This window comes from Drosophila nasuta, chromosome 3, assembly GCF_023558535.2.
Source record: "Drosophila nasuta strain 15112-1781.00 chromosome 3, ASM2355853v1, whole genome shotgun sequence".
NCBI classification, from domain to species: domain Eukaryota; kingdom Metazoa; phylum Arthropoda; class Insecta; order Diptera; family Drosophilidae; genus Drosophila; species Drosophila nasuta.
In genome coordinates this window covers 32,273,125-32,292,895 of record NC_083457.1, presented here as the reverse complement: position 1 = coordinate 32,292,895, position 19,771 = coordinate 32,273,125, and the positions used below count along the sequence as shown (strand labels likewise).

The following is a 19,771-nucleotide window of genomic DNA, read 5'->3' as shown; positions in this document are numbered from 1 at the left end:
TAAATATTTTTTAATTATTTTTGTTTTCTTTTTTATTATAATATATGATTTCACGTTTATTAATTTATTTAATTATTTATTTAATTTTTAAAATTATTTTTGTTTACAATTATATTGTTTTATATTTTGTTTTCTTGATTATAATATGAAATGGTTGCCCATGCCATAAAAATAAAGAAGAAAAATTTATGTTTTTCCAACTAATTTTGTTTTTTAATATTTATTTACTTTTTAAAGTTTTTTCGATAATTATTTCATTTATATATTATATACATTTTTATTTCTTTTCCCTTGCCCAATCTTTTAAATAAAATATAGAGTATAATGAAATGTGTTTTCCAACTTTAACTGGGCTTGTTTTATAATTTTGGTTTTTATAATATGATTTTTGTTATTATTTTGTTCAGTTTTTGTCATTTCATTTTGATTATTCACTTTGTTCATGCCCATATTAGTAATTATAATAATTATAAGGAAATTTGTTTTCCAAGTTAAACTGGGCTAATTTTATAAAAATATTCGATAAGCTTTGTCTGTTCAGCGCTGACAACAAACAATAATAAAATAACTAATGAATAATTTTAACAATAAACTGTACTTCCAATGCTAAATATAAATTGTTTTTCTTTTTGGGAGAATTAATGAATCAGCATTGAAATAGTTATTGAGAATCCTTTTGAATTGTTTATTGAGCAAAATCGCTTCGGCGTGCCGCACATAAATATTTCATTTAGTTTTATAATGTTAGGTTAGCTTAGGAATTAGGACATAAATAGATGAAATTAAGTTAAAGCCACGCCAATGAGGCTGCTGCGATTGCGGTGGGAGGGTGACATTCTGTTTTGCCTCCTTTTCTTTTTCGATCATCACTTTGTTGCCTTGTCCTTGACGTTGTCGTTGAGCTGAGACTCGTTGGGGGCAGGCGCTGTTTGTGCCGCAGCCGCTGGCATTTTGTGGCCACCACCATCACCACCCGGACCATCACCATTTGGGTTAGCGGCATCGCTTTGACTCTCCGGGACGGCGTTGCTGTCCCGATCGAACAGATAGCTGCCGCCTAATGGGCGAGGTCGGCCACCATAGGAAGAGCTACAAGGGGCGATAAGAGAGCAAGCCTATCTTAATGATTTTAACAATTCGCGGCAGCTTCAACGCGCTACAACAAAGACGAGAGACTGCGAAACTGGGTGAGCTGAGTGTGTGTATGTGAGTGTGTGTGTGTGTGGCAGCACCCACTGCAACTTACCTCTGCGCATCACGCTCTCTATCCCGCCCGCCGCCAACTCCACTCGCCACGCTGCTGCCTGCCACACCTGCAGCACCGTTGCTGCCACTTCCACTGCCCCCGTTGCCGTTGCTGCCACCGCGGGAACTCTGCTTATCCTGATCACCGAGGTAGGTCCAACCACCCTGACTCAAGGGTTTGTCACCGCCCATGACGCTGGTGTGGCCACCGCGATAGCCATCGCTGCCAATGGCTGAGGAGGAGACTTTGGTGCCGCGATCGCCGTAGGGACAATTGCTGATCAGTGGGCCGCAGGGCGAGGCGGGGGAGGCGGGCGAGGAGTGCGACTGGGCGCGTTCGCGATCGTAGAACGGATGCGAGCCGGAGCGACTGTCATCGTCATCGCCGGCAAAGTAATAGCCACGCCCCGAATTATCGAAGCCCGACTGTCCTCTGCTTTGGCGTTTCAAAAGGTGCGTTGTTTTGTGCAGTTGTTGTTGTTTTGTAGTTGTTGCAGTTGTTGTTGTTAGGGTTTTGAAAGGACAGTACAGTAACAGTGGGTGAAGTGGTGCAAGATTTTAGTTCCAAGTTTTGAGTTCAAGTTCGAGTTCGAGTTCGAGTTGAAGAGCGTAGAGTATCCAGAGTTCATGTTTAATGTGTGCGATTAGTAGACATTGACATTGTTGTTGTTGTTGTAGTTGTTGTTATGTTGTAGTTGTTGTTGTTGTTGTTGTATGTAAGTAAAAAGCGCAAGAGCGTTAAAAATGACAACAAAGTTTACAATGGTGAGTAAGCATTAAGCATTAAAAGAGCATCTTTAAGTATAGTATGAATAGAAAGTAGGATAGCGATACCTGTAGGTCTCATCCCAAGGACGATAGTTGCGAAAATCATACCTTGAATAGTAGCGATCGTACGGATCATATTTGTCATAGCTGTTGTACGCGGTCCGCGAGCGATCATAATAACGATCTGGAAAGAAGTTCGAAATAATATTGAGCCAAGTCTAATGTTTTAAAAAGAAAATCTTTACGTACTTAACAAGTTTAGTAATAATAATATTTCAATCAACATTGATTTACACAATTCGCGAAATCCCGAAACTAGTTAGCTTAACATAATAATGCAAATATTCATATGTACAACGGTGAACATTGAAATAGCAGTGCTTACGATCTTAAAACTGAAAAGTACTATTTTAAGCACAACAATGAATGAAAATTTAGGCATAATTTTTAATAATTCAACATTTGTTTAATTCTGGATAATTCAATATTTTAGAGAAAATGGATAATAACAAAATTGAAATAGCAGTGTTCACATAAATAGAATAATATTTAAAATACCTTATAAATAACTTAATCCCGATAAATGACGATTAATATCATATAATTTAAGTAATCAAAGCCTTATATTTCATATTGTACCAAAAAATAATATAAAAAAAAATAATACCAACATATTAAAGGTTTTTTTTATATTATGATTAAGCTTGTGTGAACGAGTTTGCAAAATAATTAATTTAGATAAATGAGGATAATATTGTATAATCTTAGAAAGTGATTTCATTGAATTTTAAATTTGAGATCAATAAATTTAGCTTTGCAATAGGAACCGGTGCACAAAGTAGCTTACGAAGGCAATGCAAAAATGAAAAAAAATGTTTTCATATTCCAATAATTTTGAATATAAATATTGCTTGTATAAACTTTGTATAATTAATTTTACTATTGTTAAGCAGTTCACATCATTTATTTGCGATATCTGTCTTAAATAGAAGAACACTGTCAAAAACAATTTTATAAAATTTAGAAGATTAGCTAAGCAAAGTGTTTAGAGTACAAACCAGTTCAGTTAATGTGCTGAAGCAATAATAAATAAAATAAAAAGAAGAATACCTAGAAAGAGGTTATTTGCAAATACAAATATTAAAAAAAATCTCTCAATAAATATAGAACAAATATTCAGAAAAAGTTACTTGCCAAACAAATATTTTTTACAAATATTCTATAACTTTGGCTCTATCATTAACAACACAATTGATCTGTTGTAAACTATGATATACTATAGAATGTAAAATTAAAATGTAAATCAGTTTAACGAATATTCACAAAGAAGCTCTTGACAACCAAGTATGTTTTAATTATGTCTCTATTATTAATAACATTTTAAAATTATGTTTTAGGTCAATATAATGAGCATTTAAAAAAAGATATTTGTAATCAAATATATTGTTAAATTATATAATTAATGTGGTTACAATTATCATGAATACCTAACATATATAACATTTAAAAACTGCCTTCTACTACTATATTAAATACAAAATATAATCAGTCAAGCCGTAAATTGTTTCCATCACCCTTACTTACCTCTTGAATTGTCACTGTAGCGATCACCATAGTAGCGATCCCTGCTGTCGTAGGCAGCGTAGCCACCATAACCACCACCATAACCAGATCCGCGATCGTAGGATCCTCGTCGGTAATAATCATCGTAGCCACGTCCCTCGTAGCGATCATAAGTGCGCGGCGCATAGCGATCATCGCGACCATAGTAACGATCATAGTCACGATCGCGACCAGCGCCGCGATCATCGTAACGATCATAGGAATAATACCACGAAGCACTGCGGGGATCGTCGCCAGAGCGACTCGAGTAACCGCCATATCGATCGCTGCCAGAACTATAATAACGATCCTCGTAGCAGCGCACGCAACGCGACTGACGACTCTTGCCACGCAGCACAGAGTCGAGGACACCAACTGGGGCACTCAGTGACTTGACATCCTTGGGCGAAGCACTTCGCGCCTCAGGGCCCAGGCCAGAGCCTTGGACAGAGACGACGGCCAGGCAGAGTAGCTGAAAGAGTAGCAGATGAGTTGCATGATCATTAGCTGATTGTTTATGGATAGATTTCACAGTTCGTCGATCAACTGGGCCAAAGCCCTCACAAGCTGAGACTCCAATCATAATTGAGCCGCGTATTAAAGTGCTGGTCGAAATACAAAAGCCACATGTGTAGAAATCATCAGCAGCGTCATTATCATCATTAAAAATGGACACTCGGGCGCCAGCGAGCGTGAAATATGATCAATGCTGAACTCCGTTCGCTTCTCCCTCTCTTTTACCTTTCCCCCCGTTGATTATGCAATAATATAGCATAGATTAGGGCTCAAATGGTGACCAACAACACCTCCAAATGCTCGCATTTAATTTGGAAAACAAACAATAGAAGTACGAGCAATGAAAAAAAAAGTTGTTTCAAATAAAACTCATATTCGTATGCATAAAGTAGCATTGACATCATTTTGTTTTCATTCATGGCCTGCAGAATTGAACTCATAAAGCTCGCTATGAAACCACACGCACACACATTGCCCCCTTCCCCCGCTGACTACGACAGAAAGTGGTAAATAAAAACCAAATATAACCAGAGAGTTAATCATGAATGTGTGTGGTGAGCTCTCCGCCACGCTTTGTTAGTCAAGCATCAGGAACAACTTCCGCTCTGGGGTCGAGACTGGCCCAAAACTCAAAAAAAAAGTAAAAAACTGCCCAACTGGCCAATCTCTGTATGTGGATCTCGCAACTTGTGACTTGTCGCTTTATTAGAATAATTATTATATGTTTTTTTTATTCGAAAATAACCACAAACGAGACGAATGAACAGCAAATTATTTGAAATTTCTACATATTCCATGGCTTGCGGCCATAGGTCGTTGCCATCGACAATTTCAGTTAGAATTATTCAGACAACTATTTGTTATTTTTTTTGTATTTTTTGGCATTTACGTAATATTATAATCATTAATACTCATTTCCATAATTATTGCATCATAAGGCAAACAGTTACGCACATGGATTTCACTAATAGCTATTACCCTAGGGGTAGGTCAGCGATGGAATCACAAACTGACCATCTGTAAATATCATCTAAAAATTACTCTCACTCATTATTGGGATTATAATCTGACTATCTTCATATTTCATTTAAAAATTACTCTCACTCATTATATGCTCTACATCTGGCATAAATCTAGTTTAATGTTGAATTTTAATATAAATCTTTCCTCTGTCTATAACTTTTTGCTATCATCTTATAAAACGTACTTAACGATTTTATTATGTCTGATTTGTATATTAGTTATACTTCTGAATAATGCTGACTAAGCTAATTACAAAACACATAATTCGTTTTTATGGGCTTTTTACTACGCCAAATATGTATGAGTATCATTTTATTATTTATAGTATTACAAATTAAGAAATATGTAATTAAAATATTTCTCCTAATGATCTACATATATTCAATGGAATTTATTTGTAATCATATTCATAGTTTTTCAAAAGGTGAAAGATTTCTATTACCTAATTGGTTTTTTACCCATTTGCAATTACATACATAAGTCATAAGTGTGTTCCCTGATATATTAAGTATACATCATAATAAAATGTTTCTTTACTTTAAAATGCTTCTTTAATTTATTCTGAAATTTCAGGAACCGACACTAAAGATAGTTTTCTTTGACATTTTCAATTCTTTTTTGTTAAATAACAAAACCTACACAAAATCATATTAAGTAGATTCCAAAGAATATAGATTCCTAAAGTGTATTTTCAATTAAAAATTATTTTTTCTTTTTTTGTACAACTTTTTGAAAATATAATTTGATACTTTATGATCTATATTATCTATTTGAATTTTTTTTGTAAAATAAATCTAACATTCTTTGAGGCTTTCATAAAATATCAGACCACAGCTTAATAAATATTCCAACTCATTGCAGTGTTTTATTATTTTGCTATTCAATTCCATAACCGTTTATAAAAGGATTTTAATTTTTTAAACAATTTGCACAATATGTTTCAAAAATGCAAAAATATTTTTCAATTATCCATTTGTATTTCTATGATGCTTTCAAGTTTTCAAATTTAACAGATCACTTCAATATTTGTAAATGTAACTCACCAATTGTATAAAAATATGCATTTTGAAATTGTTTCACTTGTAAGTTGTAAAATCACTAGCACAAAACTTGATGTGAGGCACGTGTTGTGCCCTTTCGATCTGTGTTTAACACTATGGATAGTTAGGGGTTCACAATCCTTTAGAAATATGTTGGCTCGACGTGTTGCTGGCAACAGAATTGAAATCACGAATGTGCTGTTCAGGCTGGAGACCGAGGTATTTATTTGAAACTGCCGCCAAGTTCGTTGGAGCGCGTTTTGTGTTAGAACCGAATCCGAGACCAAAAATAACTCGCAGAGAGACGCACTGAAGCGCGAGATCATATGGAGCAACCAAAGAGAGAGACGAGAGGAGAGGAGGGGAACTGAAACAGGTCTGCGTTTGGGTTTTGCTTGTGGCACTGAAGTGCGGGCGGCGTTTTGTCACTTCACCTGCAACACCTTTGGGTGTTGGTCCCCAACCCCAAGTCAGAAAAAAAAAATGCTGAAAAAATACAAAATAGTGCTGACGCTCCATTTTTGGGGGTTTTCATGGTCAGTTTGGCATTCGCGGAATGACAGGAGGATGTTTTTAGCGCTGAGAGACCTGTCATTATTCTTGTTTTTTTTTCCATTTTTCTATTTATTGTGCTGTCTTTAATCTGCTACACACCTCGGCTAATTATACATCCACTCCGATGGCGTAATGGTCAAGCGAAATTCCTTCGAACTTTGGCATTTTATGGTGTGGCTCTCCGAACTTCAAACCATGACTCAGAACAGCGGGATATACTTATATAAATAGTGCTTAAGTAGATCTCGACTTAAAGGCGTGAAATTAGCATTGCTAATCGCTGACGAACAAGTTCAGCTTTGGCTCAGTTTTTTTGGGGGGCGCTTACATAATCCAAGACCGTGACCATGAAAAGGGTTTATCTTTTTGTTTTTGCAATTTGCCAGACGAAAATTTCCAAGATTTCAAGCGAAGAAAATATGAAGATTATTAATGATCTTTGAATTCCCTTAAAATATGATACTGATAAAAATAGACAAGGAATATATTATATGTTAATAGCAGAGAATTACATCTACATCATTTAATGTCAACTTTACAACGACTAAAGAAGCAAGAAACTAAATTCAGAAATTAAATTAATTGCTTATGGTTAACTATAAAGCAACAATAGAAACCGAATTTGGAATTAAATTTAAGAAGTGGACTGAAATTAAAAAAAAAAATTTTAAATAAATGTGTATATATAATTACTTTTAATAAACACTCCATATGTTGTCTATGTTGAGATATAAAAAATAAGATTTAAAATACTCATGAAGACAACAAAAAAATGTAAGATTTAATTAGGAGAAAAAGTCACGAAATATTTTATTGATTGAAAAACTAAATATCGAATTTAAATTTAGATTAAGTATTTAAATATACAAAATATTAAAAAAAAAATTGTTAATTGAATTAGCAGAAAGTCAAGTAATTACATAAAATATTAATAATATTATTAATTTAAAAGCTAAACACCTCATTCAGAATTGAATTAAGAACATTACCAATAATTTTAGGATTAAGTTTTTAAATGTCGGCAGTATAAAAAAATATAAAAATAATTAAATTTATAACTTAATTAAATTAAATTAAATTAAATTAAAAAAACAACTAATTTCAGGAAATATTTTACTTATATAAAGACTGAAAACAAAATTGAGAATTGGATTTAGAAACTCATCACTAATTTTACGATTAAGTACATATATACAAATTTTCTGTATTACAAATATTTAACTGAATATAATTGTAATTTAGATTGTAATTAAAAGAAAAATACAGATAGCGTTTAATTAAAGTTGAAATGTAGGCCAAATTGCATAAATTTAAAAATGTTAAAAAAAATTAAGTAAAATTAATTGGTTTCAAAATTCTCAAATTTTGTACTTGTATTTTATTCTATAAAAAATTTATTGTAGATTTAAAATGTGTTGTAAATTAGTGAATTAAGTAATTAAAGTAAAGTGACCCAATTAGAAACGTACTCGATAGGTAATTAAATATTATAATGTTTGTATATTTTTATTAAACATAATTTCGTTTCAGTTAAGAATACAGATATATTATATTAATTATAGTTAAATGATAGTCTGCTTGTCTTATCTATGCAACATATGCTAATAAAATTGAGCTATCTAAGTGCCCCACAAACAACATGTTGTAGTCCAAATGCCCCAAGACGAAGGGCACGAATGCCACATGTGAACATGTGAACTTTACGGTAGAGTTGAACAGCGGGGCGGGGGGGAGCGAGACGACTCCTGTGGCATCTTCGTTGGTCTGCATGCTCGGTGAACTCTCTCGCAATTGGAGGTCGTTGGCATCCAAGACTACACATCCAAAACCACAACCAAACCAAATGGCGACAAGTTTAATTAAACGATTTAATTTTGTTTATCTAATGCGGAGCAAAAACACAAAGTAGTAAGTCGTAATTTTAATGTAATTTCACTATATAGTATGGTATATGATATACATTGCTACAATTTGTTTTTTTTTTTGGTTTTGTATTCGTGTTTTCATTTATTGTATTCTGTATTTTGTATTTTGTATTGTGTGTTTGAAGATTGCATCTAGTTTGCTTCATGGAAGAACAATTTGTCATAAGTTAGGAGTGTTTAAGTACGAGTATCTAGGCGCGGCACAAAAAAACAGAGAGTCAACAACGATTGGCTAAATACAAGTTACTTATTGTCACATTGTGGCTGAGTGTTATCGGAAAGCAGAAGGCCAATTACAGATACGACTACAATCCAGCAGTATCACGAGTGGGTCACAGACATCGCACTTGCTGCGGCAATCTCGTCCTGAAATGCCAGGAAACCCAACTGGGCGTGAGAGGCTTCGTTAAGAGCACGCGATCTGATGCAGGCACGATACTGATCCGCACTTAAGGAGCTGGTGCAGATCTGGAATTAAAATAAATAAATCTATATATAATCGCATTAATGTACTTTTTATACCCGCTACCCATTGGTTAGCGGCACAAAACTCCAACTGAATTGGGATCTTATTTGCTTTGGTTGACAATCTGGTTTATATTGTACTCTATGATATAGTATATTTAGAGTTTATTACTATATTAATATACCTATTTGGAATGCTGCAGTATTTTTATATGTATTTTGTACTCCATAGTATATTTAGAGTGCAGTACTATTAGAGTATTTTTATATATTTTGTACTCTATAGTATATTTAGAGTGCAGTACTATATCGATATACTTATCTTTTCTATTGTATATTGCAGTATATTTTATACTCTATAGTATATTAAGAGTGCATTACTATAGTAATATACCAATTATAGTCTTTGGTAGTATTTATATATATTTTGTACTATATAGTATATTTAGAATGTAGTACTATATCAATATACCTTGCAGTATTTTTATATATTTTGTAAGCTAAAGAATATTTTGTAGTAGTACTATAACGACATACCAAAAATAGCCTTTGGTATTGCAGTATTTTTAAATAATTTTTGTAATCTACAGTATATTTAGAATGCAGTACGACATTGATCTACTAAAAATAGCCATTAGTATATTTCTGTATATTTTCGGTATATTAATTTGGTATATTTTAAAAATAATACCGTTCTGTTAAAATTTACCGCTTTTATTAAAAATAGCTAGTGGTAGACATTGGTATATTTCAGTATTTTTTCGGTATCTTAACTTGGTATTTTTTTAAATGAATACCGCACTGTTTTGCTTTTACTCAAAATAGATAGAAAATATCTCAAGAAAGATTTTGGTATATTTCAGTATGTTTTCGATATATTAATTTAGTAAATTTTAAGAAGGTTATGGCTTTTTCAAAGTGGGTAGCGGGTTCACTCGACTGTAGCTTTCTCACTTATTTATTTCCTTACCTTTGTGTGCCAGCGATGAAAGATGCCCGGATCCGTGGCACGTATTATTTTGATTTTCGATCGCACATATTTGCGATAGAGCATCACATCCTCGCCGCCCCAGCCCACAATTTCCTCATCGAAGCCGCGTATCTGCAGAAAGTCAGATCGATACTGACACGTCATCCCGTAGCCAAAGTCTCGCCAGAATCCCGTGTCCCTCGAGATGATCAGCTGCTCCTCCTCGCTGGGCAACGGTTTGCCCTGCAGTGTGTACACCACGTGTGGATTGTAGAGACTAAACACAACCGGATAATATACCTGAGAGTATTCGAAGATAAGATCGATTTTTACAAAATATCGCACTGAGAGAAAAATTATATTTTAAAACACGAATAAAATTCTTGAATATAAGAAAATTATGAATACAGAACTTTTTAAAGCCAGATTTCAATATTATAAAAATTCTTGTGGCGACATATCAATCATAATTTTTTCCTGATTTTTGTAGTTTTAAAAGAGCACGTAAAACTTAAAAAAAAATACAATTTTAAATTTATTATCTTTATAAAAATAATCTAACAACAATCTTCAACTCTGCAATTTGATATGGTTAAATTTGAGGTCATTTTTAGTTAATCATTATTTTAGCAAGCACATTAATAATACTACATTTAAATCAAAAATTAAAACAATGACAGTAAGTAGTATTAACGAATAGCGTTATTAAAAAACTAAAATTAAAAATTAAGAAAGTTGTCTTTCTATCTCTTATCTTAGAAACAATCTAAAGATAACGTTTTGTTATTTATTTAGAAATGTTGGGTCTCTGTTATTTCATTTTAAAACTTAGCCATTTTATTGAATTGTAACCCTAAGTAAGGTAAAAACAATATTTTATATGAACGATCAATATAATATTCTACAATCTACAAATATTTTTGATTTTATGAATTTATCATCTTTTTGAACTTAATCTTTTCTTTTGTGTGTGTGTTAAATTTGGAAATGATTTGGGAAACAAGATTTCATTCTTGATGTTAGTACGTTCTTTCTCCCCCTGGGCAACTTACCTTTTTGCCAGCGGCTGCATTCCAGCGACATCGCTCCAGAAACTTTGCCGTAAACACAATGTCCACGTCACACATGAAGAGCAGCGCATCCTGCGACGCTTTGCACGTCTCAATGTGTTCGGCGCCCACACGCAAAGCCTTGGCTGCAAAGATGAATACAGTATTAAGTAAGTAGGATCTTCTCTAGCAACCTTTACCCACCTCTGCTGAAGGTTTCGTTGAGTGCCAATAGCTGAACACGCTCCAAGTTCGTGGCAATGGATTGCGCCTCCTTCAAACCACTCTCGCCGAAGTAAACGATTAGGAGCTGCAGACGACGATCCTTCAGCTGGCCAAACATCTGCATAAAGCTGCGAAAGCTGCGCAGGCGACCAGCGAGTGGAACTATCACATGGATGACGGCACTGGGAGCCACCTCCGACAGCTGAACCGTCTGCAGCGGAGCAAAAGGACGCATGATCAAAGCTTTGCGCACCACATGCGTCTGATGCTTGATGCTCTGGAAGTACAGTTCATACTGGCTGCCCGTGGTTGGTTCGGTGCGATAGATGCCCTCCACAAAGTCGTCCAGCGTGTACTTGGCCACCTCGTTAAGCGCCTGGCCACCTTTGGCTTTGGCCCGAGCCGTGTGATTGCGATTGAGACTGTCGAGCGCCTTGTTCACAGCCTCGAGGAGATCACGACGACGATAGCCGATGGGCTTCTCCACAACACGCTTGCCCAGACCCAGATCGATGGGATAGACGCGTGTGAAGGTGAAGTGATTGAAGGGCATCATCTCGTATTCGTTGTTCAATGGCAATCCATGAAGAATTTCAGCGGCGCCAACTTGTTTGCGAATGTAACTGCTGCAATCGTAATGATGCGTCAGCGTCGCAGCTGTCGTCTCGGGTGTCTGTTGTGGGTGCAACAGAGTGCCAGGCACGCTGCTGTTGCTGGAGATCGAGGAGGAAGCGGAGAGTCCAGCTGCTTGCAATGGCATCGGAGGCGGCGGCAATCTGCCTGGCAATCCATTGTTGCCGCTATGATTGTTCTGTAGCAGCAGTATTTGTGTACGTAGCGTGAGCACTTCTTGCTTCAGGCGCTGAATTTGCGCATCTTTGGCATTCAATGCATAATTGTAGCCATTTGCCTCGCTGGGATTAACGTGGGAATCCTTATCGGTCTGGGCAGTCAGCTCGTCGAAGCCCCATTTTGTGAGTATGGCGATGGATATCACAGTCACTAGTGCGAACAGCAACAAGAGTCGCACTAGCAACCTCGAGGCCAGCGAGTTATGCATTTTCCATACTACGTTTGTTGTTCATGTGCTGCAAAAAAGAAACAATTTAAACTAGGCGCCAAGACGGAAACAAACACTGCCAGACTGTTGACTGTCGCTGTCAAAGTTGCCACATTACTAAATGTCAGCGGAGCAACGAAGTTATACCGTAGTAATCGATAACAGTTAACAGTGCCTTACGAGCTACGTAACTTACTTATGTTAATTAACAGAAATGTTATTTACAATTGTTAAAGGCATTATAAAAATTCAAATTAAAATAATATTCTTTACTTTAAAACTATCCACCATAGCGTGAATAAATGTTTTATTTTATTAAGACTTAGCTCAGCATTTTATTAACGACTTATTTTATGTTAATTGAACACTCGTTCATTAGAACTTGTTCTTAGTGGTTGAGAAACATCGATGTATGCAAACTTCGATATATTTATTGTTGTGCATAGAATATATCGTTTCTTTTAAAAATAATAAAAATTTTAAGAGCAAACACATCTTTGGGAATATATATTTATATTTTTTGAAATGTTAGGCAACTAAATAAAGTTTAACTTATTTTTTATTCTTTTTGTTGCTTTGTGTTCCATTCGCGTAAAATCGTATATTTTATAAATGTAGCTTATGGTCACATTCCGGCAAATAAAACAGATTTAAGAAAGCAATACATTTTTTGAAAAATATGTCTAAATTCCTTTAAAAAATAATTAAATTTTTATTTTATTTAAAAATATCGATGTCTGCCATAAAATCGATATTTTAAAAATTGTTGAAGCGATATTTCGCTATCGATATTTCTGCACTTCTACTACTCAAATTAACAACGTTGCGTTACTGACATTTTCGATCAAAATCAAAAGAAAATTGCAACAAGAAACTTAAGGCAAGAAAATAGAAAGCAGCCGTGAAATAAGTCAATTAATTGTATAATTAACGCTTAGCAGGTGAGTAAGGGCGTAAATAAATAGGGCGAGGTCGCAAACACAATGTAAATATTGTGCGTTGGCAGGCAGGCGGCTGTAAATTGTTGGGCGAGCAACAAGTCATTTTTTTTTTCTCTTTTCGTGCCGCTGGAGCTGACACTATTGTCACTGCCACAGTGAAGAGTCACTACATCAAAAGGACTGGATAACAAGTGAAAATAGATAACAAATTGCCAACTATTCAAAAACGATACAAGGCTACAAGTGAAATGTAAATACAATACAAATGACTCAAAAGCAAGCAACAATCTCAGCGCTTGGCGTGCAAAGTCACAGTTTTATTAGATTGACGCGCATCACTGTTTTTGTGAGCTAGTCCAAGTTCGGCAATTGATGATTCACTGAACAATATTGCGTAGATAAGAGTGCTTTTCTTGCTATTATTAATCGTCCAATCGCAACAAAACTAGCTCGAATTGTATACAAAATACATTACTTGAAACAAAGCGAGTTCATTGTAACAAATTTATACGCCTTTTCCCACTTGCAGCTTTAACATAGAAAACAACGCACAAAGATGGAGAACAACGAGTCACCCGCACCTTCTGGTTCCAACAACAATGAGTAAGTGTCGAAGTCTGTTTCTTTTTTTGTTGTTGTTGTTTGTCTGTCCTGCTCTCCTTGACACCGTCGAACGCACAAATGAATCCTGGGTTTTTTTTTGTTTGTGATGATTCACATAATTTGATTACATTCGTGCGTTTGTCGTGCTCTGTGAGTCGCGCATTTCTTTCACCATATAATATTATACAGTTTTCCCATACTTCCGCCACCGCCAAACAACAACAACTACAACAACTTTAACGATCCGTCGAACAGCAACAACAATGCCGCCCAGAAGCGCCTGCAGCAGACACAGGCCAAAGTGGACGAAGTCGTTGGCATTATGCGCGTGAATGTCGAGAAAGTGCTGGAACGTGATCAGAAACTATCGGAGCTGGGAGAGCGTGCCGATCAATTGGAACAGGGTGCCTCACAGTTTGAGCAGCAGGCGGGCAAACTGAAGCGCAAGCAATGGTGGGCCAACATGAAGATGATGATCATTCTGGGCGTCATCGCTGTGGTCTTGCTCATCATCATCATAGGTACGATTGCAACCATATTTTCTACGTCAGCCGACTATTGGCATGCTTTTCCCGCATTAATCAAATTGTCATTACTGTAGTAATTACTTTAAATTCCTTTGGAATCAATTTAATACTGAGTAATTTAGTGATTTGTAATGACAGTTTGTGTTTTTGCACTCTTTGTGGTTGCGGTTTCATTTTATTTTAAGAACACATTCACCAAGCCACTGTTACATTTTTGGCATACTAATTATCAAGACTGGTTTTCACTTCTGTTCTTTTGGAAAGTCACGAACAGTCACTTAAATGTTTGTTTTTTTTTGTTTGCTTAAAGATTATTGCATTGAATACTACAGTCTTTACCCAACTTCTTTAACTTTCATAATGGAAGTTTGCATTTGACTCTTTTGCAATTGAAATTGTGTTTTCAAGCAATATTTTTCATATTGTCTCAGTTCTCGAACATTTAATTGTACTTTGTTACTATCAATTAACCTTGCATACAATTTATTTTAATAACTCGTATCTCAGCTAATACTTTAGCAGTAGTCTTGTAATGCAACAGGTTTTTACATCACCACAAAAGTTCTTGAAAGGCTTCACAAGTTACTCAAATTATTATGCAAAGTTTACCACGATATAATGTTTAATTTGATATCACAAAAACGAAAATTTTGCAAGCCATACTATAGTTTATAACTCACGTATTTCTGCTAAATTAACCATGTAAATATTTAATGAATTGAAATTAGTTTAATATCACATACTTGAAAATTTAACCACACAATATTTACAATTTTAAATTGGTAGTTCGACTACATTTTTTATGAATTAATCACGCAGTATTTTTAAAAGTTATTGTACTAAGTTTTTGTTTTACGAATTAACCACGACACCAATATTGATTAATATTAATATTAATATTATATTAATATTGATTAATGATTTAAAATCAGTTATACTAAGTTGGTTAACGATTTTGGAGTAGTTATTATACCACACTTCTTAAAAAACTAACCGCTGCATATTTATCATTGGAAATTAGTTTTATACACATTTAATTTCAACTACTCTCACATTAATATGTAATGAAGTGATTTGAATCTAACTAGAAGAATATTTAATATTTAAAAGAAATATCTAAGGCAAAAATCGAATTCTAATTTAATTTTATACTAAATGCAATTTGGATTTCTTTGCACAAGAATCGTGTAAAAACTACCGATTGTTTTAAGTGGTTAAGCAAACACACACACACACTCACAGATATTGGCACACACACAGACACAAGCACAAACAACACACACACACGTAACACACACACTGTGGCACACACATTTGTTTAGTATAAAGCAACTTGTTGATAAGACGCGCATGACGCGTCGCCTCAACTTGTTTGTTGTCTTGTTGGTTATTGTTTTTTTTTAATTTTTACATTCTTTTGTCCGTCCTTGCGGTTTTTGGGTGTCGGTTAACGTCAGTTGGTTTTGGCCTGGCCAATTGACTAACAACAACAACACAGCCAACGTTAACTTGTGACCACAACAAAACTGTCAACCTATTTTTTTGTTCTCTCTTTTTTTTTCTATTTGCAGTCTCAATATACAATTGATAAACACGAGAAATAGATAAAAACAAAAGTCTAAAAAAAACGTGCAGCAAGGCAACTTGTTGAACTTGCAACATTACGCATTACTCTAAGGCAGCTACTACCACATACATACACGCACACACACGCAGATACAAATCAAAATTTATGTATTTGTGAACTAAAAAAAACAGTATAATATAAATGAAAACGTTTATAGTCGAAAGGTAAAAAAAAAACATTCGTCGTTTCGTGTTCTATGTGCTAATTTGTTTATTTGCCCCGTTTATAAGCCAAGTTAGCAACGAGATAATTTTTGTTTTATAACTTGTACATATAGATGTGAGTGTGGGCAACGTGCAAAAGAAGCAGTTATTTCCCCAAAAACTAGAGAAAACATTAATAATCAAACATTTACAATTTCAACTTTTACAGTTTGCGCCTTGCCATCGAGCGACAGCAGCAGCAGCAACAGCGTTAAGGCAACGGAGCACGCCACGTAAGACGCCTCTTGCCACGCCCCCCCAAAAGCAACATTCAGCAACAAAACCAGAAAGAAACTAACAACGAGGAAAATGCGATAGAACGAAACTCTGTTGCCTTCTGTATTGGCCTTATGTCTAAAGAAAACTTGTCTAAAAAACAATTAATATTAACAAAACTTCAAAACCGATTGTAATTGTTATTAATAATCCTTCGTCAATGTTACCAACAAAACATTATATGCACAATTAACTATTGTAAACGCAACAATTTTGATGCCAACCCTTTGCTGGCATCGTTAAGAAAATCGTTAAAAAAAAACAATAATAATAATGAGGCATTTGAAATGTCAATGTGCGTGTGTGTGTGTGTGTATGTGAACGTGAGAGGATTTTCCTTTTGCAGCACAACAAAAAAAAAAAGAAAGAAAGAAAACTACATTTATATATACACATAATTGTAAACACCAGACAAACACACAACACAACGCGATTGTTCTATAAATTATTTATACTTGTGTGGAACAATTTATACTTTATACATATACATATATCTATATATAATACATATAAACTTAATGGCATGTAATTTGTTATAAAAAAAAAAACAAACCAAACTTTTCGGTGTTGAAACTAAATGTATTGCAACGTACGTTTGCCACAAAGAAACGCGAACATCTTTTTTGTAGAAAAACTATTGAAAACCAAAACAAAACCTCTCAACTGTTATTATTATTATTTACACATTTCTTATTTTCGCACACTGGTGTATTGTATTGTATGTATTTTACTGCGGAAAACTTTTATCGATCGAAGGATTCAATGTTCCGAAACACGAGACCCAAACTTGTTTACACACGCCGCACGAATGTGACGTAAGTTTTGAGCAACTTGCAACTGAGAAGCGTAAACATTTGTCCGTTTGCCTGAGTAGAGAATCAAGTGGCTGAGTTAAGGAGTTGAATGTGCTTCGCTTCTCTCTGTGTTTGTGTGTCTGTATTTGCCAAACAGCTGTTTTGTGGACATGCGCCTAGGTGTGCAACTTGCAACGCAACCCTGCCACAAAACAAAAATTCAAATCTTGGGGTTAATGCCTGCCAACTCGAGGCCAGCAGCAGTTGTCCACACGTAGCCCATGTAAAGCGCATAGAAATTCAGATAATACAGCTGACCGATGAGTATGTGATCTCCGATGGCATCCAGATGATAAAAGTTCGGCTTGCGTATCGAGGCAGCAAAAATAATCACAAACTGCAATGGAAATTGAAATACTAATTTAGGTTACCGTGAGATGACGAGTTTAAAAGAGACTTGGAAAGCAGTTTTATCTTTCAGATTCAATTGAATTAATGTGCTTTGTCAGCTAGCAAAGAAAGAGAACTTTTCGTTCAATATATCTAAAAAATAATCTCACACTGCAATCGAAATTGATTAATTAATTGAGCTTAGCGTAAGGTGACGAGTTTAAAGGACTTGGAGGGCTTTTGCAGTTTTCACATTCCGAATGTTTCTTTTCAATTGGATTGATGTGGTTTGTCAGCTAGCAAAAAAAATAATGCTTTGCGTTCAATATATCTAAAAAATAGAGCTTAGCATAAGAAACTTAGAAAGCATTTGGAGCTTTCAAATTCCGAATGTTTTATTACGATTGGATTAATGCGCTTTAGTTAGCAAATAGAGATGTGTGTTCAATATATCTAAAAAAATATCGTACTTTCTAAGAAGTTAGATATGATTTTGAAAACCTTAACTCTTTAAATATGTTATATGGTCTGTAAAAGTGATAAAAATGGACTTCAAAAGGGAGGCCTAAAAGCTCGCTTACTATTTTATAAAGAGCAAAAGTGCACAGGCATGCAGAAAGCATCCAAAAGCTGTGTTTGGACTGAATATAGAGCTTTGCGTTTAATATAGCTAAAAATAATTAAATTTCTAAGCCCTTCGAAAAAGCAGACAAAAATTACTTTCAATGAGAGCTTACTATTTTGTAAAGAGAAAAAGTGTTCAGACAGCCTTAACAATGGCTTTTGAAAGTGATTGAAACAATGCGCTTTTAAAAACACATTACAGCTTTTCGAACTAGGTATGCGAATTTCTGAAAGTTTTATCCCTAAGTTTCTAGTTTTAGGTCATTCAGAATTAGCTGATAGCTTGGCTTTCATGTGTTTTCCGAATTTCATTATCAATGAGTTTAAAAACAATCCTTACTATATTAGAGAGCATGCTGTACACGAAAAGTGTGGGAAATTCAATAGTCACACGTCTCATTTCCGAACAGACAATAATACCAAAGCTGGTAAGCACAAAGAGACGTTCGCTCCAGCGTATGACATTGTGACGAGTGACCTAGAAAATTCAGCATAATTAAAGAAATGCATAGAAAAAATTTGAGATTACACTTACAAAAAGTCCACGGCGATGTTTCACTGCGATATTGCCATATATCACACTAACTGCCATGATGAAGAAGGTTAGACCCCAGGACACAAGGAGACTTGTATAAGGAGCACGTCTAGCGGGTTTCATAATGGAAATTGTGTTGACTTCGAACTGCGGAAATAATAAAAAAATAACAAATGATGAAATTTTATGTAAACAATATAATAATAAAAAGAAATTTATGGAAAAATAAAGATATATTCTTATATTCAAAAATGAATAGAATAAAAGGAATGAAATATATATAGATAATAGTATAATCAAAAATAATATATTTTTTTAATGAAACGTGAACTTACCGTCCAAATTCCAGCTAGTATGCGCTTCCAAGTCGAAGTGCGCACAATAATGTGATAGAAAAACACATAAAGTTGTATCGATATAAAGCTCATAAAAAACTGTATCAAACTGACGTAATAATGGCGTCCCAAGAACTCCTTAATCGGTTCACTGCAAATAGACAAATAAATAAAATGAATGAAAATATGTATAAAATTAATTTTCTTACATTTCCATAACGATCATGACCTGAATCTGGCCAAAAATTAGCATTATTATAGTAACTTTATAAGTTTTTCTTAACAAAACTTTGGCTTTTTCTTTTTCATCTTCGAGATTATGAATTGCATCCATTTGTGAAAATTCTTGTTTTTAACAGAAATTTAAACGCAACTTGAATATGAATTATTATTATTATTATTAAGACAAAGCCAACTGTGTGGTACGTAATCGAATAGAAATTGAATTTTAGAATACAATAATTTATTAATAA

The 19,771-nt window shown here is 34.6% G+C and overlaps 4 protein-coding genes across 14 annotated transcripts; 1 reads left to right on the top strand and 3 right to left on the bottom strand.

The window, feature by feature from the left end:
* Positions 1 to 611: 611 nt before the first annotated feature.
* LOC132790448 (keratin, type I cytoskeletal 9) lies at positions 612 to 6,375 on the bottom strand. Of its 6 annotated transcripts, none has more exons than XM_060798972.1 (5): positions 6,198 to 6,375; positions 3,598 to 4,087; positions 2,080 to 2,197; positions 1,247 to 1,678; positions 612 to 1,089 (listed from the first exon to the last, which is right to left on the bottom strand). In XM_060798972.1, exons 1-5 carry the CDS (start codon positions 6,216 to 6,218, stop codon positions 867 to 869), a joined length of 1,284 nt encoding a protein of 427 aa, XP_060654955.1. In that variant the 5' UTR covers positions 6,219 to 6,375; the 3' UTR covers positions 612 to 866. The 6 variants fall into 6 exon arrangements, with proteins under 6 accessions (XP_060654955.1, XP_060654957.1, XP_060654960.1 ...); XM_060798974.1 differs by having other exon boundaries at positions 615 to 1,089; positions 2,122 to 2,197; XM_060798975.1 differs by having other exon boundaries at positions 951 to 1,115.
* A 1,920-nt stretch (positions 6,376 to 8,295) lies between these two features.
* On the bottom strand, positions 8,296 to 17,305 carry LOC132789325 (chondroitin sulfate N-acetylgalactosaminyltransferase 1). Its single transcript, XM_060797259.1, has 5 exons — positions 17,214 to 17,305; positions 11,363 to 12,471; positions 11,162 to 11,304; positions 10,110 to 10,409; positions 8,296 to 9,142 (listed from the first exon to the last, which is right to left on the bottom strand). Exons 2-5 carry the CDS (start codon positions 12,441 to 12,443, stop codon positions 8,996 to 8,998), a joined length of 1,671 nt encoding a protein of 556 aa, XP_060653242.1. The 5' UTR covers positions 12,444 to 12,471; positions 17,214 to 17,305; the 3' UTR covers positions 8,296 to 8,995.
* LOC132789328 (synaptobrevin) lies at positions 13,227 to 17,229 on the top strand. 6 transcript variants are annotated; one of them, XR_009632695.1, is made up of 5 exons: positions 13,227 to 13,384; positions 13,914 to 13,987; positions 14,177 to 14,508; positions 16,086 to 16,305; positions 16,514 to 17,229. XR_009632695.1 is itself a non-coding variant. In XM_060797262.1 (4 exons), exons 2-4 carry the CDS (start codon positions 13,941 to 13,943, stop codon positions 16,579 to 16,581), a joined length of 447 nt encoding a protein of 148 aa, XP_060653245.1. In that variant the 5' UTR covers positions 13,227 to 13,384; positions 13,914 to 13,940; the 3' UTR covers positions 16,582 to 17,229. The 6 variants fall into 6 exon arrangements, 4 of the variants coding, with proteins under 4 accessions (XP_060653245.1, XP_060653247.1, XP_060653246.1 ...); XR_009632696.1 differs by having other exon boundaries at positions 16,086 to 16,420; XM_060797262.1 differs by lacking the exon at positions 16,086 to 16,305.
* Positions 17,275 to 19,713, bottom strand: LOC132789327 (uncharacterized). Its single transcript, XM_060797261.1, has 5 exons — positions 19,508 to 19,713; positions 19,299 to 19,449; positions 18,964 to 19,110; positions 18,769 to 18,906; positions 17,275 to 17,811 (listed from the first exon to the last, which is right to left on the bottom strand). Exons 1-5 carry the CDS (start codon positions 19,630 to 19,632, stop codon positions 17,635 to 17,637), a joined length of 738 nt encoding a protein of 245 aa, XP_060653244.1. The 5' UTR covers positions 19,633 to 19,713; the 3' UTR covers positions 17,275 to 17,634.
* Positions 19,714 to 19,771: the final 58 nt, after the last annotated feature.